The sequence below is a fragment of the Coregonus clupeaformis genome, chromosome 9 (assembly GCF_020615455.1).
Source record: "Coregonus clupeaformis isolate EN_2021a chromosome 9, ASM2061545v1, whole genome shotgun sequence".
Taxonomy (NCBI): Eukaryota; Metazoa; Chordata; class Actinopteri; order Salmoniformes; family Salmonidae; genus Coregonus; species Coregonus clupeaformis.
In genome coordinates, this window is record NC_059200.1 from 20,481,687 (window position 1) to 20,501,839 (window position 20,153).

The 20,153-nt window shown below is 44.9% G+C and overlaps 1 protein-coding gene across 1 annotated transcript in view; it reads left to right on the forward strand.

The window, feature by feature from the left end:
- The window catches only part of LOC121573438 (inactive tyrosine-protein kinase PRAG1), a 42,715-nt gene extending 24,976 nt beyond the window's left edge, over positions 1-17,739 (forward strand). The window contains exons 4-7 of the mRNA XM_041885441.2: positions 2,508-2,674; positions 11,309-12,039; positions 14,297-14,566; positions 14,743-17,739. Coding sequence (XP_041741375.1) covers positions 2,508-2,674; positions 11,309-12,039; positions 14,297-14,566; positions 14,743-15,549 — 1,975 coding nt within the window. The 3' untranslated portion in view covers positions 15,550-17,739. The remainder of the gene's footprint in view (positions 1-2,507; positions 2,675-11,308; positions 12,040-14,296; positions 14,567-14,742) is intronic.
- The last annotated feature ends 2,414 nt before the right edge of the window (positions 17,740-20,153 follow it).

Below are 20,153 nucleotides of genomic sequence, written 5' to 3' on the forward strand. Positions count from 1 at the left end.
TTCGAGGCCTGGTGAGAATGTTATCAAGTGCTTGTCAAATTGTGAATGAGACTGATGAAGTGTGTGTGCAGCTTGCACAAGAAACAAATCATGCTTTTCATGCAACTTTTTCCCATCATGTAGCCTTAGAATGTATTAAAAATCAAAACATATAGCCCAACGATTGTATCACAACTAAAGTTGCATAAGTAACTCTAAATTAAGCATATAGGAGGACCTGTTTCTTTGTTAACCGCTCAACACAGAATAGCTGCATGTGTGCACTTCCTTTTGAAATCGTTTGGAGAAAATATACTTTCTATTTTATTAAGCTATGTTCAATTGTGTTCTTCATATAATGCTAAATTAACTAGTGTAGCCCACAGCCATATGGCATAGCGATATCAGGGCCTAGCATGAGGACAACTCAGTATGCTATTCGGTTCTTCTGAAATAGACTACATTTTCTTCATATGATGTTTCTTTAGACCTGTCTAAAGTAAATAATGGATTTACTGTGATGGTGTAGGCTATATTAAATGGATTTATTAGACATTTTAAAATGTAGATGTTCCAAAGGTCTGCATCAGTGGCTTGTAGGCGATGCGTTGGAGCCAGGAGATGCTAAACGTGCTTATGTTAATTAACGGTCAATTACCGTGAGACCGGCAGTTATTTGCTTGACAATCACCGGCTGACAAAATGTCATGACAGCCACAGCCCTAACCAGGATGCTAATGGGGTTCAGCTTTAAACACCGCCACCTGTAGAGACCCCTTATATCTCACACTCCCCTCAACCCTGATGCTTCTTTAAAAATACCACATGCATGTAATGATATCAGTGTCAACAGATCCTATATGTTCCGTAGCACGGTTTACTTTCTACATATTAGTTGTAAGCACTGAGCTCCAAGCAAACGCAGATGGATTACCCCGTACACTGCAATTTACTTTAAGGTGATTTACACTAGAGCCTACAGAGGGAAGATCAGATGTTTAGGATACAAATGTTCTCAGAGCTTGGGACCATGACCGAGACACACACACACACACACACACACACACACACACACACTCCGCCTCAACATTTCCACGGTCTTTCATCATCATACGCCTTTGTTTGGTCTGAAAAATGATAGTGGGTTTTGCTCTGCTCATGCATAAGGAGGGTTCACACACACACACACACACACACACACACACACACACACACACACACACACCTGCACTGCGGTTTGTTGAGGGGATTTACGATGTGATTGAAGTTTAAAGGCCTAGTGGATAGAGCAATAGAGACAGTCAATATGAGCTGAGATGAAGGAGCGGGGTTATGCTCAGTTTGACCCATTAACCAGATGAAATGAAGCAACTGAATAGCAATGGGATCCCGAATGGCCGGCCTGTCACTCAGCCTAATTGGACCCCGTGATTAGGAAAACTACCCCCCGAGGGTATCAGGGGCTCCTTTTCATTCAGATATAATCAGATAGGAGCTATGAAAGGGGAAACCAAAAATGGATTCCTCTATCTATATGTTTAGAGTACAGTGTAGGATGTTGGCAGGGAAATTACTCAAATGGAAAAGAGGGTGGGTTGAAAAGTGGCAGACATTTTCCAAAACATAATTATTATCCCCTAGCTCTAGAAAGTATCTGTATTGTCTCTTTTTCATGACTTGGCATTGAGAAGACTATGAGACAGTTCTGTGTGCCATCAATTCTTTATCTTAAAGGGAAACTCTACTCAAAGACGATATTTTGTTCATTAGTTCATTGTTGATACAGTCTCAATGTAACTTGCCACATCATCATGATGATCTGGCAAGTGACACTTTGCTTCTTGAAAGTCCAATATCTTGAAAACTTTAATGCTGACATGCAAAACATTTTGGCACTGTATCAACAGTGGACTAATGAACAAAATACCAAAAGATTTTGGATGGGTTTTTTCCTTTTAAGAGACACAGCAACAACAAGTATTCACTCAGCCAGAAGCGTGTTCCTCTCAGAAGAGGAAGTGAGACTAGTATCTGATGTTTTATGTGTTCTTGTGGAGGCAGGTTACCTCATGTAGTGGCTTAACCGTATTGTTCACATCCAGACACGTTGAGATATCTAAATGAGATGGAGGGGAAGCTATATTTCTGGCTCACAGAGACAACGATAGATCGTAAACAACCTCTTAGCCTGAACCAAAACTGACAGGCAGCACAACACACACACATACACACACACACAACACGCTTGACCAGTCCCCTGAAATTAGACAGGAGAACTAACATGTTCTGTTCTGTTTAACTGTTCGGAAGAGAGAACACTGTAATTGTTGAGCACTGCAATAGAGACATTTTGTTAGGTGTTTTTAAGCCGTGTAAGCATCAGCCGGTTTTGATAACAGTGATAATTAGTTTTTAATGGTGGAAGCTGTTGTGTTTATTATTAAGGTGACTTCCTGGTTATGTAAATGAGATGATAAGGCAACAAACACACACACAGAGAGTAATATCCTCTGTTCTGCTCTCTGCAGGGTGTCTGGTAAGATGAGCCAGAGCAGTGTGGAGCTGGACCGCTGCAGCCAGCAGGGCTCTGTCGAGAGCCTGACCCACAGTCTCCGTGGCCTGGGGAGCAGCAGCCTGCCTACAGCCTCCACCGACAGCCTGCCTGGAGACTCCAACAGAGCTCTCTCTGATTCTGGTGAGTAACTGTTACAGCCACCAGCCGGGACATATAACTAGGGCCAAGAGATCCACGAGAAAACATTGTTTTGAGAGCAACTACACGTATCATCTCTGGTGCTGTTGAAATAGTACCCCAGAGTTGGTCCTGGGGGGAATATCAATCAATCAATCAATCAAATGTTATTTATAAAGCCCTTTTTACATCAGCAGATGTCACAAAGTGCTATACAGAAACCCCAAACAGCAAGCAATGCAGATGTAGAAGCACGGTGGCTATGAAAAACTCCCTAGAAAGGCAGAAACCTAGAGAGGAACCAGGCTCTGAGGGGTGGCCAGTCCCCTTCTGGCTGTGCCGGGTGGAGATTATAACAGTACATGGCCATTAAGGCCAGATTTTTCTCCAAGATGTTCAAACGTTCATAGATGACCAGCATGGTCAAATAATAATCACAGTGGTTGTAGAGGTTGCAACAGGTCAGTACATCAGGAGTAAATGTCACTTGGCTTTTCATAGCCGGGCATTTAGAGGTTGAAATAGCAGGAGCGGTAGAGAGAGAGAGTTGAAAACAGCAGATCTGGGACAAGGTAACGCGTCCGGTGAACAGGTCAGGGTTCCATAGCCGCAGGCAGAAGAGTGGAAACTGGAGTAGCAGCACGACCAGGTGGACTGGGGACAGCAAGGAGTCATCAGGCCAGGTAGTCCCCCCCCTACCTCCTACCTCTGCGGAAGCACAGTTCCCGCTCAGCCCAGTCAAAACTGTTCGCTGCTCTGGCACCCCAATGGTGGAACAAGCTCCCTCACGAGGCCAGGACAGCGGAGTCACCTGACCACCTTCCGGAGACACTTGAAACCCTACCTCTTTAAGGAATACCAGGGATAGTATAAAAGTAATCCTTCTACCCCCCCCCCCCCCACCCCACCCCCACAACCAAAAAATAATAATAATAAATAAATAAATATAAATATATATATATATATATATATATATATATATATATATATATATATATATATATATATATAAACAAATGAAAATTAAAAACATACTCTAAAAAATAAAAATGTTGAATTAAAAACATTCGAGGAAAAAAAATAAACTATTACAAATAAAATTACAGTTAAAAACAAATATTGTAAAGTGGTTGTCCCACTGGCTATCATAAGGTGAATGCACCAATTTGTAAGTCGCTCTGGATAAGAGCGTCTGCTAAATGACGTAAAATGTAAATGTAGTCCTGAGGCATGGTCCTAGGGCTCAGGTCCTCTGGGATGGGAGGGAGAGAGAGAAGTAGAGGGAGCATACTTAAATTCACACAGGACACCGGATAAGACAGGATAATAACACCAGATATAACAGACTGACCCTAGCCTCCCGGCACATACACTATTGCAGTATAGATACTGGAGGCTGGGGGGGGTCGGGAGACACTGTGGCCCCGTCCGATGATACCCCCAGACCAGGCAGGATATAACCCCACCCACTTTGCCAAAGCACAGCCCCCACACCACCAGAGGGATATCAACAGACCACCAACCTACTTACCTGAGACAAGGCTGAGTATAGCCCACGAAGATCTCCTCCACTGCATGAGCCTGAGGGCGCGACAAACCGGACAGGAAGATCACATCAGGTGACTCAACCCACTCAAGTGATGCACCCCTCCTAGGGACGGCATGGAAAGCACCAGTAAGCCAGTGACTCAGCCCCCGTAATTGGGTCAGAGGCAGAGAATCCCAATGGAGAGACAGGAACCGGCCAGGCTGAGACAGCAAGGACTGTTTGTCGCTAAAGTGCCTTTCCGTTCACCTTCGCACCCCTGGGCCAGACTACACTCAATCATAAGATCTACTGAAGAGATGAGTCTTCAGTAAAGATTTAAAGGTCGAGAACGAGTCTGCGTCTCGCACATGGATAGGCAGACCATTCCATATAAATTGAGCTCTATAGGAGAAAGCCCTGCCTCCAGCTGTTTGCTTAGAAATTCTAGGGACAATAAGGAGGCCTGCGTCTTGTGACCGTAGCGTACGTGTAGGTATGTACGGCAGGACCAAATCGGAGAGATAGGTAGGAGCAAGCCCATGTAATGCTTTGTAGGTTGGCAGTAAAACCTTGAAATCAGCCCTAGCCTTAACAGGAAGCCAGTGTAGAGAGGCTAGCAGTGGAATAATATGATCAAATATTTTGGTTCTAGTCAAGATTCTAGCAGCCGTATCTAGCACTAACTGAAGTTTATTTAGTGCTTTATCCGGGTAGCCGGAGAGTAGAGCATTGCAGTAGTCTAATCTAGAAGTGACAAAAGCATGGATTAGCTTTTCTGCATCATTTTTGGACAAAAGGTTTCAGATTTTTGCAATGTTACGAAGATGGAAAAAAGCTGTCCTTGTGATAGTATTGATATGATCCTCAAAAGAGAGATCAGGGTCCAGAGTAACGCCGAGGTCCTTCACAGTTTTTTTTGAGACGACTGTACAACCATCAAGATTAATTGTCAGATCCAACAGAAGATCTCTTTGTTTCTTGGGACCTAGAACTAGCATCTCTGTTTTGTCAGAGTTTAAAAGTAAAAAGTTTGCCGCCATCCACTTCCTTATGTCTGAAACACAGGCTTCCAGGGTAGGCAATTTTGGGGCTTCACCATGTTTCATCGAAATGTAGAGCTGTGTGTCGTCCGCATAGCAATGAAAGTTAACGTGTTTCCGAATGGTAAAATATATAGTGAAAACAGTAGTGGTCCTAAAACGGAACCTTGAGGAACACTGAAACGTACAATTGACAAACCATCCATAGAGACGAACTGATATCTTTCCGACAGATAAGATCTAAACCAGGCAAGAACTTGTCCGTATAGACCAATTTAAGGTTTCCGATCTCTCCAAAAGAATGTGGTGATCGATGGTGTCAAAAGCAGCACTAAGGTCTAGGACCACGAGGACAGATGCAGAGCCTCGGTCTGACGCCATTAAAAGGTAATTTACCACCTTCACGAGTGCGGTCTCAGTGCTATGATGGGGTCTAAAACCAGACTGAAGCGTTTCGTATACACTTTTGTTCTTCAGGAAGGCAGTGAGTTGCTGCACAACAGCTTTTTCTAAACATTTTGAGAGGAATGGGAGATGGGAGGCCGATTCGATTAGTTTATTACATTTTCTGGGTCAAGGTTCGGCTTTTTCAAGAGAGGCTTTATTACTGCCACTTTTAGTGAGTTTGGTACACATCCAGTGGATAGGGAGCCATTTATTATGTTCAACATAGGAGGGCCAAGCACAGGAAGTAGCTCTTTCAGTAGTTTAGTTGGAATAGGGTCCAGTATGCAGCTTGAAGGTGTAAAGGCCATGACTATTTTCATGAATGTGTCAAGAGATATAGGATAAAAAAACATGATTGATCCTAGGTCCTGGCAGTTTTGTGCAGACTCAGGACAGCTGAGCTTTGGAGAAATACGCAGATTCAAAGAGGAGTCCGTAACTTGCTTTCTAATGATCATGATCTTTTCGTCGAAGAAGTTCATGAATTCATCACTGCTGAAATGAAAGGCATTCAAGCTTGGGGAATGCTGCTTTTTAGTTAGCTTTGCGACAGTATGAAATATACATTTTGGATTGTTCTTATTCTCCTCAATTAGGTTGGAAAAATAGGATGATCGAGCAGCAGTGAGGGCTCTTCGATATTGCTCTGTACTTTCTTTCCAAGCTAGTAGGAAGACTTCCAGTTTGGTGGAGCGCCATTTCCGTTCCAATTGTCTGGAGGCTTGCTTCAGGGCTTGGGTATTTTCTGTATACCAGGGAGCTAGTTTCTTGTGACAAATATTTTTTTGTTTTTAGGGGTGCGACTGCATCTAGGGTATTACGCAAGGTTACATTTAGATCCTCAGTTAGGTCGTTAACTGATTTCTGTACTCTGACGTCCTTGAGTAGGTGGAGGGAGTCTGGAAGGGCCTCTAGGAATCTTTGGGTTGTCCAAGAATTTATAGCACGGCTTTTGATGGTCCTTGGTTGGGGTCTGAGCAGATTATTTGTTGCGATTGCAAACGTAATAAGATGGTGGTCCGATAGTCCAGGGTTATGAGGAAAAACATTTAGATCCACAATATTTCCAGGGTATGACTGTGGCAATGAGTAGGTCCGGAGACATGTTGGACAAAACCTACTGAGTTGATGAGTGGGTCTGTGGACTTTTCCATGTGAATATTAAAGTCACCAAAAATTTGAATATTATCTGCCATGACTACAAGGTCCGATAGGAATTCAGGGAACTCAGTGAGGAACTCTGTATACGGCCCAGGAGGCCTGTAAACAATAGCTATAAAAAGTGATTGAGTAAGCTGCATAGATTTCATGACTAGAAGCTCAAAAGATGAAAAAGCAGTCATTTTTGGGGGGTAAATTGACATTTGCTATCGTAAATGTTAGCAACACCTCTGCCTTTGCGGGATGCGCAGGGGATATGGTCACTAGTGTAACCAGGAGGAGAGGCCTCATTTAACACAGTAAATTCATCAGGTTTAAGCCATGTTTCAGTCAGGCCAATCACATCAAGATTATGATCAGTGACTAGTTCATTGACCATAACTGCCTTGGAAGTGAGGGATCTAACATTAAGTAGCATTAAGTATTTTGAGATGTGAGATATCACAATCTCTTTCAATAATGACAGGAATGTAGGAGGTCTTTATTCCAGTGAGATTGCTAAGGCAAACACCGCCATGTTTAGTTTTGCTCAACCTAGATTGAGGCACAGACACTGTCTCAATGGGGATAGCTGAGCTGACTATACTGCCTGTGCTAATGGCAGACTCCACTAAACTGGCAGGCTGGCTAACAGCCTGCTGCCTGGCCTGCACCCTGTCTCATTGTGGAGCTAGAGGAGTTAGAGCCCTGTCTATGTTGATAGATAAGATGAGAGCACCCCTCCAACTAGGATGGAGTCCGTCACTCCTCAGCAGGCCAGGCTTGGTCCTGTTTGTGGGTGAGTCCCAGAAAGCGGGACAATTATCTACAAATTCTATCTTTTGGGAGGGGCAGAAACAGTTTTCAACCAGCAATTGAGTTGTGAGACTCTGCTGTAGAGCTCATCACTCGCCCTAACTGGGAGGGGGCCAGAGACAATTACTCGATGCCGACACATCTTTCTAGCTAATTTGCACGCTGAAGCTATGTTGCTCTTGGTGACCTCTGACTGTTTCATCCTAACATCGTTGGTGCCGACGTGGATAACAATATCCCTATACTCTCTACACTCGCCAGTTTTTGCCTTAGCCAGCACCATCTTCAGATTAGCCTTTACGTCGGTAGCCCTGCCCCCTGGCAAACAGTGTATGATCGCTGGATGATTCTAATATTGAAGTCTAATATTGCGGGTAATGGAGTCGCCAATGACTAGGGTTTTCAATTTGTCCGAGCTAATGGTGGGAGTCTTCGGTGGCTCAGACCCCGTAACGGGTGGAGGAGAGACCTGAGAAGGCTCGACCTCTGACTCGTTGTTTAATGGGGAGAACCGGTTGAAAGTTTCTGTCGGCTGAATGAGCGACACCGGTTGAGCATGCCAACAGCGTTTCTTTCCAGAAGCCTTGAGAAAATTGTCCGGCTGCGGGGACCGTGCAAGGGGATTTATACTACTATCTGTGCTTACTGGTGGCACAGACGCTGTTTCATCCTTTCCTACACTTACATTGCCCTTGCCTAACGATTGCGTCTGAAGCTGTGCTTGCAGCACGGCTATCCTCACCATAAGGCGATAGTTCTCCTGTATATTATGAGTCCATGACTGCAATTAGATGCCATAGTGTTAATGTTACTACTTAGCTTCGGTTGGTGGAGGTCCTATAGAACCATGTCCAGATAAAGCGTCCGGGGTGAAAAAGTTGAATGAAAAAAGTTGAGCGAGTAAAAAATATAAAAATAACTAAAATGTGTTAAATGAAGATAGATTAAACTTTTTTTTTTTTTTTTTTTTTAAGTAAAAACTGTCAAGTTTGGCAGGTAGCCCCAGGAATAGAGCCCCAGAGTTGGTCCTGGGGGGAATAGAGCCCCAGAGTTATAGTAACAGATTAGAGGTTATAGGAACAGATATGAGGTTATAGAGGTTATAGGAACAGATATGAGGTTATAGAGGTTATAGTAACAGATATGAGGTTATAGAGGTTATAGTAACAGATGAGGTTTATAGAGATTATAGTAACAGATGGGGTTAGTAACAGATGAGGTTATAGAGGTTATAATAACAGATGGGGTTAGTAACAGATGAGGTTATAGAGGTTATAGTAACAGATGAGGTTATAGAGGTTATAATAGCAGATGGGGTTTATAGAGGTTATAGTAACAGATGAGGTTAGTAACAGATGAGGTTATAGAGGTTATAGTAACAGATGAGGTTATAGAGGTTATAATAACAGATGAGGTTATAATAGCAGATGAGGTTATAGAGGTTATAGTAACAGATGAGGTATAGGATAATAGCAGATGGGGTTTATAGAGGTTATAGTAACAGATGAGGTTAGTAACAGATGAGGTTATAGAGGTTATAGTAACAGATGAGGTTATAGAGGTTATAATAACAGATGAGGTTATAATAGCAGATGAGGTTATAGAGGTTATAGTAACAGATGAGGTTAGTAACAGATGAGGTTATAGAGGTTATAATAACAGATAGGGTTAGTAACAGATGAGGTTATAGAGGTTATAATAACAGATAGGGTTAGTAACAGATGAGGTTATAGAGGTTATAATAACAGATAGGGTTAGTAACAGATGAGGTTATAGAGGTTATAGTAACATATGGGGTTAGTAACAGATGAGGTTATAGAGGTTATAATAGCAGATGAGGTTATAGAGGTTATAGTAACAGATGAGGTTAGTAACAAATGAGGTTATAGTAAAATAAGTAGTGTCCTCTTCTCTGTCCTCTTCCTCTTCCTCTTTTAGACTTGGTGTGTATAAGTCTGTCAGCCTTTGTTTTGAGTTGCCTAATTTTCCACATAGAGTGTGTGTATGTGTGTAACCCTGCACGCTGCTGACTGAGGTCTGACGCACCTTGGTTTGGTTTGGCGTCACAGTCTTCATCTCTCCATATACGGTCTAAAGCCCAGTGGGGTGCGGCCCTAATGGCACTCTATTCCCTATCTCTTGCACTACTGTTGACCAGGGCCCGATACAGCTCTGGTCAAAACTAGTGCACTACATAGGGAATAGGGTGCGAATGGGGACAGTCAGTGACTCTCAGACAGTCTGTAATTGTCTCACTTCCTGGGAAGTGTTTGAAGAGATAATTATGGGACTTTGATAATGAGGAAAATAAGGTATTTTGCCGCTTCATGCATACATGCAATCTTTCCTTTAGATTTCCCCCCTGGAAACCTACTCATTTAGTCTGTGCTCCCAATGCGACCCTATCTATGCAGCCTTACTATCAACAACCACACAATTATCCGTCTCTCTGGGGAAGACTGTGGAGTTTCACATTCTTTATGCTCTACTCTTTAATTCAATCTTTTCTAATGGTACAGCACGGCAGACATTGTGACCATCATCTTGAACCTTAAATTGTGCACCAACTCATTCTAAACTTGTCACTACACCCTCCGAGGGAACAGATGAATAGATGAATGTGTGTGTGCTGACTGATATGACTAAGCCATTATGGGGAGGGCCACAGTGACAGGATGGGTGCAGCTACTATGACTAGCCTGCTGAGCCGAATCCACCCAGTCAGATGCTGTTGGGGAGTGGATAATGTACTATAGATTTATGGGTGAGGGTATGGTAATGTATGTACTGTAGATTTATGGGTGAGGGTATGGTAATGTATGTACTGTAGATTTGTGGGTGAGGGTATGGTAATGTATGTACTGTAGATTTATGGGTGAGGGTATGGTAATGTATGTACTGTAGATTTATGGGTGAGGGTATGGTAATGTATGTACTGTTTATGGGTGAGGATATGGGTTTATGGGTACTAGCACTGATTTTCAAAGGTTATTTAGAAGGTTTTACTTCAATGATTGTGATATGTGGTTGTTTTACCTACCTTAATTGAATGCACTGATTTGTAAGTCACTCTTAATAAGAGTTTTCAGGTGAGGGGTAAGGTACTGTAGTTATGTGGGTAAGAGGTAATATAGCAATGTACTGTATAGCTTTATGGGCTAGAGAGGCACTGGGACACAAAGCTCCCATTTATAAGAATCAGTACAGGCACCTGAGGCACTACTAGTTAAACAGTAACTACTAGCGACAGTTAAGTCACTCTCCTCACTCTGCTTATTGCTGTCTCTGCACTCAATCTATATCAGCCTGAACCCTTGGTGACCGACTGTACCTGTTCTGTACTAATCCTGTTTATGGTGTGTTCACTTAAACTGACTGATGAACATACTGTAAACCGGGGAAGATTTAGTAGTGTGAGACGTTATTTCTAACAGGTTTTATCTATGCTGTGGCAATTTGATTTGTGTTTATTTTTATTTTTATATAAGTGTGGCAAGTTGTTTGATCAGAAGTTTTGATGCTGCTGGTAGTTCTCCAGTCATGTGTTTGAGGAAATTCAGGATATAAAAAATTGAAATGTGCTTCAAATGTAATATCTTCCCGTCTCTAGCCTGTCTCAGTGTGATATTCAACATGAATACTGATGTCTTGTATCTCTCTCTGCAGGTTCCCATGATGCCCCTCGTCTGTCGTGCACCTCGTCATTTCCCAGAAGCCCGATGGCCTCATCTCCAGGGTCTCCTCACCCTGACCCGTTCCTTAGCAACACCCTCTCCAATCAGCTGCAGCCACCGCCCCTACCCGAAAAGAAAATGGTGAATCGCACCGTATCCGCCCCTGACAGCATGGCCGGGAAACCCTTAGTCTGGGCCTACCCCCGCCTCCCCTTCACCGGTGGCTCAGAGAGCAACGTCCCGTCCCTATCCAGTCTTCCATCCTCCCCAGTGGAACCCCGGCCCCTCTATTCCTCTTCTGAGTCCTTAGAGCGCTGTCACACCCCTCTGGGACACCCCCTGCGCTCCCGGACCCTGGACGAACCCCTGAAAGTTCGGGGCCGACTAGGGGGTCACAGCCGAGGCAGCATCACCTCCTCGTCCTCCCCCCAGCTCAGCGCCCCCCACGGCTCCGGCCTGCAGCTGAAGACCCTGCTCAGTAACATGGACAGTAGAGAGGGGATCTACTCCAAGCTGGGAGGCCTGTACGCTGAGTCGCTGCGCCGCCTGGCTCTGAAGTGTGAGGACCACTTCACCCGTAGCCAGAAGAACCCGCTGAGGTTTGATGAGAGCAACTGGTCCCTGTTCAAACTGACCTGTAACAAGGCCAGCTGTAATGCAGGAGACGCTGTATACTACTCTGCTGCCTGCGCCTCAGACCCATCCAACTCCTACGCAGTCAAGGTAACTGGAACACTGACTCCCTTTCATCTCTATAGCTTTTATTTATGTAACCAGCAAGTCCCATTTAGGTTAGAAGACCGCTTTCCCAAGGGAGACCAGTCTCTCTGTTTTCTTGAGTTTCAAAGTAGCGTTGTTTTTTGGGCCAAGGCTGTCATGAAGTGCTTTGATGTCACATCGTTTTAATATCAAGGACTCTTGTGGTTAATGTTTACATTGCAATAAGTGTGGAGACTAAACAAATGGGGCTGAGAATACATTTTGGGGAAAGAACCTGTGGAATTATAAACAAGCGTGTGGCCTGGATGTGTGTGTGTGTGTCAATGACAGACATGTCTAGAGGCATCTCCCCTAATTACAGTGAGAAGAACGTATTTGTAATCTGCAGCTCAAATTCAAAACTCCACTCTGATTGGTCCAAACTCCCTTGTGATTGGACAGTGTACATTCTACTCATCAATCAAGGTCATCTTCTTACCTCGTTAAACAGTCAAACCTGTACAATGAAGTAAGCCAACCCCTTAACAAGCTCTTAGACTGCTCAGAAGACCAAAGGGAACCTCAGCCGAGCCAGGTACCCTGCTGTACTGAGGAGAGAGGAGGTGTTACTGTAGCCTGCTGTACTGAGGAGAGAGGAGGTGTTACTATACTGTAGCCTGCTGTACTGAGGAGAGAGGAGGTGTTACTATACTGTAGCCTGCTGTACTGAGGAGAGAGGAGGTGTTACTGTAGCCTGCTGTACTGAGGAGAGAGGAGGTGTTACTGTAGCCTGCTGTACTGAGGAGAGAGGAGGTGTTACTATACTGTAGCCTGCTGTACTGAGGAGAGAGGAGGTGTTACTGTAGCCTGCTGTACTGAGGAGAGAGGAGGTGTTACTGTAGCCTGCTGTACTGAGGAGAGAGGAGGTGTTACTATACTGTAGCCTGCTGTACTGAGGAGAGAGGAGGTGTTACTGTAGCCTGCTGTACTGAGGAGAGAGGAGGTGTTACTGTAGCCTGCTGTACTGAGGAGAGAGGAGGTGTTACTGTAGCCTGCTGTACTGAGGAGAGAGGAGGTGTTACTGTAGCCTGCTGTACTGAGGAGAGAGGAGGTGTTACTGTAGCCTGCTGTACTGAGGAGAGAGGAGGGCTCTGCATTCATTCTGACTGACCTTTGTCCCAAAGTCATTAGCAATGTGTAAAAGCAACGTGTAAATCCAGAGCTGTGTGTCAAGGGGGCTCGCTGCCTGAGGCTCTGTAGTCTTGCCTAATGCCTCTAGGTCCATTAATCTTTTCATGCCAGCCAGGATTTACAGTTCAAACACACCCCTGTTGTCAAGGCCCACACACACACACACACACACACACACACACACACACACACACACACACACATTATTTCTCTCACACAAACATACTACCCACACACAAACACACACAGCAGCAGCTGTGTGATGTGAATGCGTAATGAAATCATCCAGCCCTCATATGAATCATCAATCTGTAGAGTTACAATTAAATCACTATGTCCCAAATGGAACCATATTCATTTTATAGTGCACTACTTTTGACCAGGGCCTATAGGACTCTGGTCAAAAGCAGTGCACTATATAGGGGAAAGGGTGCCATTTGGGACGTTGCCTATGTCATATCAGAGCTCAGCTGTGTTTGTAAAGTGGGAGAGATAGACAAGTTGCATCCCAAATACCACCCTATTCCCAATATAGTGCCCTACTTTTGACTAGGGCCTATATGACTGGTCAAAAATGCACTTTACAGGGAATAAGGTGCCATTAGGGACATACCCACAGTGTTTGGCTTTACTCATATCAAACATGATGAAACTCATTTATGGCTGCTTGTAGTTAGACTGGTATACTTATTGGAATTACTGTCTGTCTGCTACTACTTGATTGAAAACAAGATCTAAATGAATGACGGATTTAAAGCTTGTTGACAGCAAGAGGGGATAATATTCCTCACAGTCTCTACTTAAAGCTACTTAACCAGGGGAAATGTCTTGGATGGGGAGGTGTATTAAACCCTGTTTCAATGTAATTGAATCATTTCCTCATTCCTGGCTGTGACTAACCAGTCTCTCCCATTCTTCTCTCTGAAGCGCAATTATTAAGAAAACTAATATTTTCCTCACTTTCCCGCACATTGTGGTCTAACCCTTCCCCCTCCACTCTCCAGATATCTAAGAGCCAGGCAGACATTTTCTTCCACATTATGCCTTTGTTTCTATTCTAACCACGGTGTCTCTCCTCTTCTCTCGCCAGATCTGTAAGAGCCAGACCTCTGAGGCCAAGCAGGGTCATCTCTACAGCCTGTCCGTCCAGCAGACCCTCCCTCCCCACTTCAACCTCCAGCAGGACTGTGGCCACTTCATAGCCTGCGTGCCCCAGAGCATGCTCCCCGCTGACGAGGCCTCGCTGCCTCCCAGTCCCAACCCCACGCAGGGGGACAAGGAGCGTGTGGTGGTTATCACCCGGGAGGTGCCACAGCAGACTACGGCAGACTTCGTCAAGGAGTGGGCGTCCTTTCACCAGGTATGATTGTGCCCGTTTAAACATCTCATTTCATTGCATCTTATCTTGAGGAAGGCCACTATGCCGGAACGTTGACTGAATGGTGCGATGTTCACCATAGTGGACATGGAATGAAAGACGCAATATTACTTGACTTTTGCCTGCCTGTGTCTCATTTGTATTTGTTTTTCCAACAGGCCGAGCCGGAGGTGTATGAGCGGTGGGTCTGCTTCCTCCTGCTGCAGCTCTGCAACGGTCTGGACCATCTAAAGGAGCACGGGGTGACGCATCGAGACCTCTGTCTGGAGAACCTCCTTCTGATCCCTCACCGCCGACCCCCGCAGGCCAACCCCAACGCCCCCCACGACCAGAAGCACCTCCCCCGCCTGGTCATCTCCAGCTTCGCCAAGGCCAAGCAGCGGAACACCGAGGACTCCGCCCACAATGACCCCCGCCTCAAACGTGACCATGCCCGCTTGGCCCCGGAGATCGTCTCGGCCGCCCAGTACCGGAAATTCGACGAGTTCCAAACCGGTATTCTAATCTATGAGCTCCTCCACCAGCCCAACCCGTTTGAGGTCAGCCCGAAACTGAAAGAACAGGACTACAGCTGTGAGGACCTGCCCCCCATCCCTCCCGTCTCTCTCTACTCCGCTGGACTCCAGAGACTGACCCGGCTACTCCTCCAGCCGGACCCCATTAAACGCATCCACATCCAGGAGGCCAAGCGGGTGCTGCAGAGCCTGCTGTGGGGCCCCCGAAGAGACCTGATGGAGCAACAGCAGTGGGGGGACAGGCTGGGCCCCGGGGAAGGGACCTGCCACGAGGGCCTCCTCAACTGGTTGGACGTGAAGAGAGCCCTACTGATGATGAAGTTTGCAGAGAGGTCTCTGGAGCCGGAGAGGAACGCTGAGTTAGAGGACTGGCTGTGTTGTCAGTACTTCAGCGCCGCTCACCCTCTGTCTCTGTGTGATACTGCTGAACTGCTCTACTCACTCAAGTGACTGACACACTGACCGGACAGACCGTCTGAATCCCAAATCAACGCCTAACTCCTACCCCCTAGGTACTCCTGGAGATCTGAAAGGATTGGATGGGTTTGGGATTGGGGCGACTGCGTTAGTGTGTAGAGACCATGAACTGCCGTGGGTTTCCCCTGTATCTGTCTCGGAGGATACACAGTGATACAATGTGAACCTGCCTGTCTGCTCTCCACCCAAATGCATGAAAGTAACAAGGCATCACTCACTTTCCTGTCCATTCAGCTTCCACTTCTACCGTATGTCTCTAGCCTAGAGACTGCGGTTGTTTACTTTACTGTAAAGACACAAACCCGCTGGTAAGGAACCGTCCCAAAGCACAAGCAGGCCAGCGATGGGCAGAACAGACCGGGATAGTCTCTCTTGCCAGAATCGGAGCACTCTCTGTTCCACCCCAGACACAGCAGCTGTGAGAAGAAACGAAGCAGGGAATGGAGGATTGAAGTGATGCAGAGAGACCTAAACTTACTTACCATTAGTATTGATGAACAAGTCAGTATACACACCTGCCAAGACATTTCAAGTGTTACTGTTTTGTGTTGTCCTTATCAATATGACTTCTTGCCCTTTCAAACAAGAGCTCTCGTCCTCATTTCATCCATGTCCAGCAACTCTTGACAGAAATGTTTGATTGTGCATGTGCAGCTAGCTAACTTTGATTTGCTTTCACACATTGGTTTTATGTCACACACAGGCATTGACACTGGCGTGTATTGAATTGCACATACACATTCAAACTAGTGTGTTGAAATTGAGTCAACTGGTTCCAGAAGGATGCCTCGTCTACTGCTCAGTTTAGAGTGGTTGGTGTTGTATTTCTCCTTGTTAATCCACAAGGAGGACATGTATTGGTTAGAAAGGTGGCCATCTTGAAACCAAAGCTGTTTTGATTGGCCTAGATGGGATGGGAACCATGGAAATAGTCTGACATGAACCAATCTAAAACGTGTACTGCCTAATGCCACATAATACTGTATGTATCTCATTAGTTAAGCGATACTAAGACAGCCAGTACCACCACTGCTATGGTCCCACTTACCCTAATACTTACCTTAGAGATTCTCCGGTACTTCTGTATACTTTTCAGCCACTAGTTCTGAAAGTAGCGCTCACGAGCCAAAAGTGGTCCCTGAAAATTGCTTACTACGTCACATATGTGCAAATAAAGTATTTGCACCACGTCATTGCTCTCTCTCTCTCTCTGCTGTGTCCACTGAGCCGTTGGGCCCGCCCTGCAACCTCATTGGATAACGCTGGGCAGGCCTCTTGCTAGCTGTCACTCAAATGCGGGAGGGCTGAAGCTCATTGGCTAGAACTTGAATTGCTAGGGGCTGGCCCATGTGGGGGGGAAATGTGGGGAAAATGGCCCGGCACAGCTTCAAGAAAAGTCACTTTCAAACTAGGGTTTTCGTGGCTAATTGAGTTAAAACGGTAATACTGCTCATAGATTATGCATGTATGAACTACGCATTGACACATCCAGCCCAAAGCGGGAGGTTTAAAAAAATACTTTCTTAGTCGCCAAAGTACCGGAACATGTCTTTTAATGTAATCTATAATTGTTGTTTTTGATATTATAAATTGTTATAGTGCCTTTAGTTCTCCATATACGTGTTATGGTGACTGAGAACCTAATTGTAAATCTTAACCCCTTTGCTCCCTCTGCAATTTGTGAAACTGGAATTTCACAGAATGGTCTGGAGACAGACAGACAGAACTTGTACATAAAGAGGTTGTAGATCAAATAGTGAGCCCCACCCCAAGCAGGTCTTAATCATTGCAATGGATAAGATCCATAGTGAAAGTATTTATGATATCCAATCGTGTAACCCGTAGTAGTCACTGGAGGAAGGCCTTTCTGTTTTTCGTTACATCCCAAATGGCACCCTATTCCATGCGTAGTGCACTACTCTTGACCAGAGCCCTGTGTAGGGAAAAGGGTGCCATTTGGAACACATGCACGCTTCAACTCCTGAGCTTGTTTCTCCAAGGATAAATCATTGCTATGGCCTGGGGCTGCAGGACAACAGTCCACATTCTGTTCTATTCTGTTCTATTCCCCGTCACTCTATGATGACTAACACATTCAGTACATTTTTATGTGAGCCTCACCTGCATTTATCAATAAATTGTAAATATGTTTTCACACATTCATACCATGCTCCGTCAGTCTTTCGGTTGTGAACGGCATCAATGGATGTAATTGTGTTTGTGTGTGGTGTTGATTGCACTGTGTAAGATCTCTGCTAATGGATGGAAGAATGTCTAGAATGACTGAGTCAAGGAGCCATAAGGAAATGTAAAAGCCCATTTGTAAAATGTGGTACCAAACAGTACAGTTACAGTGAAAAGCATCTGCACGGAAAACACATAGTTTAACATTCCTGGTTGTAATGTCTCTGTACATTATACAATGTGGAGGAGCTTTTAGTCAGATTGCGGAAATTGAAATTGGGGAATTTTACAAAAGAAACTTTCTGATTCAGAGATCATAGAAACCATTTAAGGAGGACCAGTGCACTCTTTGTGCAAATTAAATGCCTTCATTGTGGTGGCATGTTCAATGGAACAAAAAAGTCTGTCTCCGCCCTTCAATATTGTTCACAGCAGCACATTGCAAAATCAAATTCCTGTCTGTCTCGTCCTTGGCTTAAACCTAATTATAACCCAGTATCTCTGTGTGAGAGAAACTACAGAGAGAGTCGTACAGATGGAAACGGGTCCGTCTGGGTCTGTCTCCTAGCTATTTACATTCCAGTCAAGTTCACTCCACGGGAGGCCACTGCTTCTCTGACCCTGGAGAGGGAGAGCTCAGGTTTCAGGTTACGTTTTTGTCACGTGCACTAGGACAGTGAAATACCTTTCTTGCTTGCTCTTTCCTAACAATGCAGTAGTGCTATAAAAAAATATATTTTAAAAAATCAAGTAGAACTAAAACACTACTACACACGATAAATAGAAATAAGAACAGGAGAAAGTAAGTAAGCTACATACAGTCAGTTCCAATACCATATTTACAATGTGCAGGGATACTGGAGCGGTAGGGTTAGATATGTATAGGTTGTAAGGTGACTAGGCATCAGGATATATGATAAACAGAGTAGCAGCAGCAGCGTATATGATGATTGTGTGGGTGGGTGTGTGTAGAGTCAGTATGAGTGTGTGTGTGTGTGTGTGTAGAATGTGCATAGAGACAGTACAAAAATAAAATAGAAGGGTCAATGCAGATAGTCTGTGTAGCCATTTTGTCTTATGGCTTGGGGATAGAAGCTGTTCAGGAGCCTGTTGGTGTCAGACTTGATGCACTGGTATTGCTTGCAGTGCGGCAGCAGAGAGGACAGTCTATGGCTTGGGTGGCTGGAGTCTTAAATGATTTTTCCAGGCCTTCCTTTCACACCGCCTGATATAGAGGTCCTGGATGGCAGGGAGCTCAGCCCCAGTGATGACCTGGGCTGACCGCACCACCCTCTGTAGCGCCATGCAATCGAGGGCGGTGCTATTGCCATACCAAGCAGTGATGCAGCCAGTCAAGATGCTCTCAATTGTCCAGCTGTAGAATTAATTGAGGATCTGAGGGCATATGCCAAATCTTTTTAACCTCCTGAGGGGGAAGAGGCGCTGTCATGCCTTCTTCCCGACTGTTTGCGTGTGTGTGGACCATTAAGTCCTTAGTGATTTGGACACAGGAACTTGAAGCAGACGTGGGATGAACATTCGTCTGGAGGTTTTGGGTCTCGGCACATACAGTACATGCGCACACACACCGTGCATGCGTGTGCCCTTCAATCCTCCGGTGTTGCTTTCTGCTTCATATCACTCTCTCAAAAACACAGAACTCCTTTGTCATAGGTGGAATGTGTTGCTATGGAGCACTGACCAATGGAATTACATTTCTGGGGGAGCAGGAACTCGGTAGAGTACCACAGACAATCCTGTTGGAGGGGGGTTGTGTGTGCGTGCGTTGCTCAGTTGAGTTCAGTACCCCAGACAACCCCCAGTGACAACGGCTACACTGAATGCGCCTCTCTTCTTTTGTTTCTCCAATGAGCACAGGTCATGAGGTCATGAGGCTCATTCCACAGCAAATACCAGAGTTCTACAGAATAGTTATCTTTAAACATTCCATTAACTAGAAGGACAAAGGAAGAACTGAAATGAGGAACTGACATCAAAGAGATTTACATGATTAGATTGATGTGTAGATTAACATTACCACAAACCAACCCTCTGTTATGATTCAATTCACTTCAATTTCTCCATGAGATGTCCTGAGGTCTGAATGTATAATTAACAGATCAGACCATGTTGTATCTACACTGACGAACATACCTATGCCAAAGTAGAATGTCCCAGACCCAATCTTCAATGTACTTAATCATGTAGCTCAATTGGTAGAGCATGGCGCTTGTAATGCCAGGGTAGTGGGTTCGATCCCCGGGACCACCCATACGTAAAAATGTATGCACACATGACTGTAAGTCGCTTTGGATAAAAGCGTCTGCTAAATGGCATATTATATTATATGATTCCTTCTCAGTAAGTGAAATACCTTAAACTATGGGAAATGT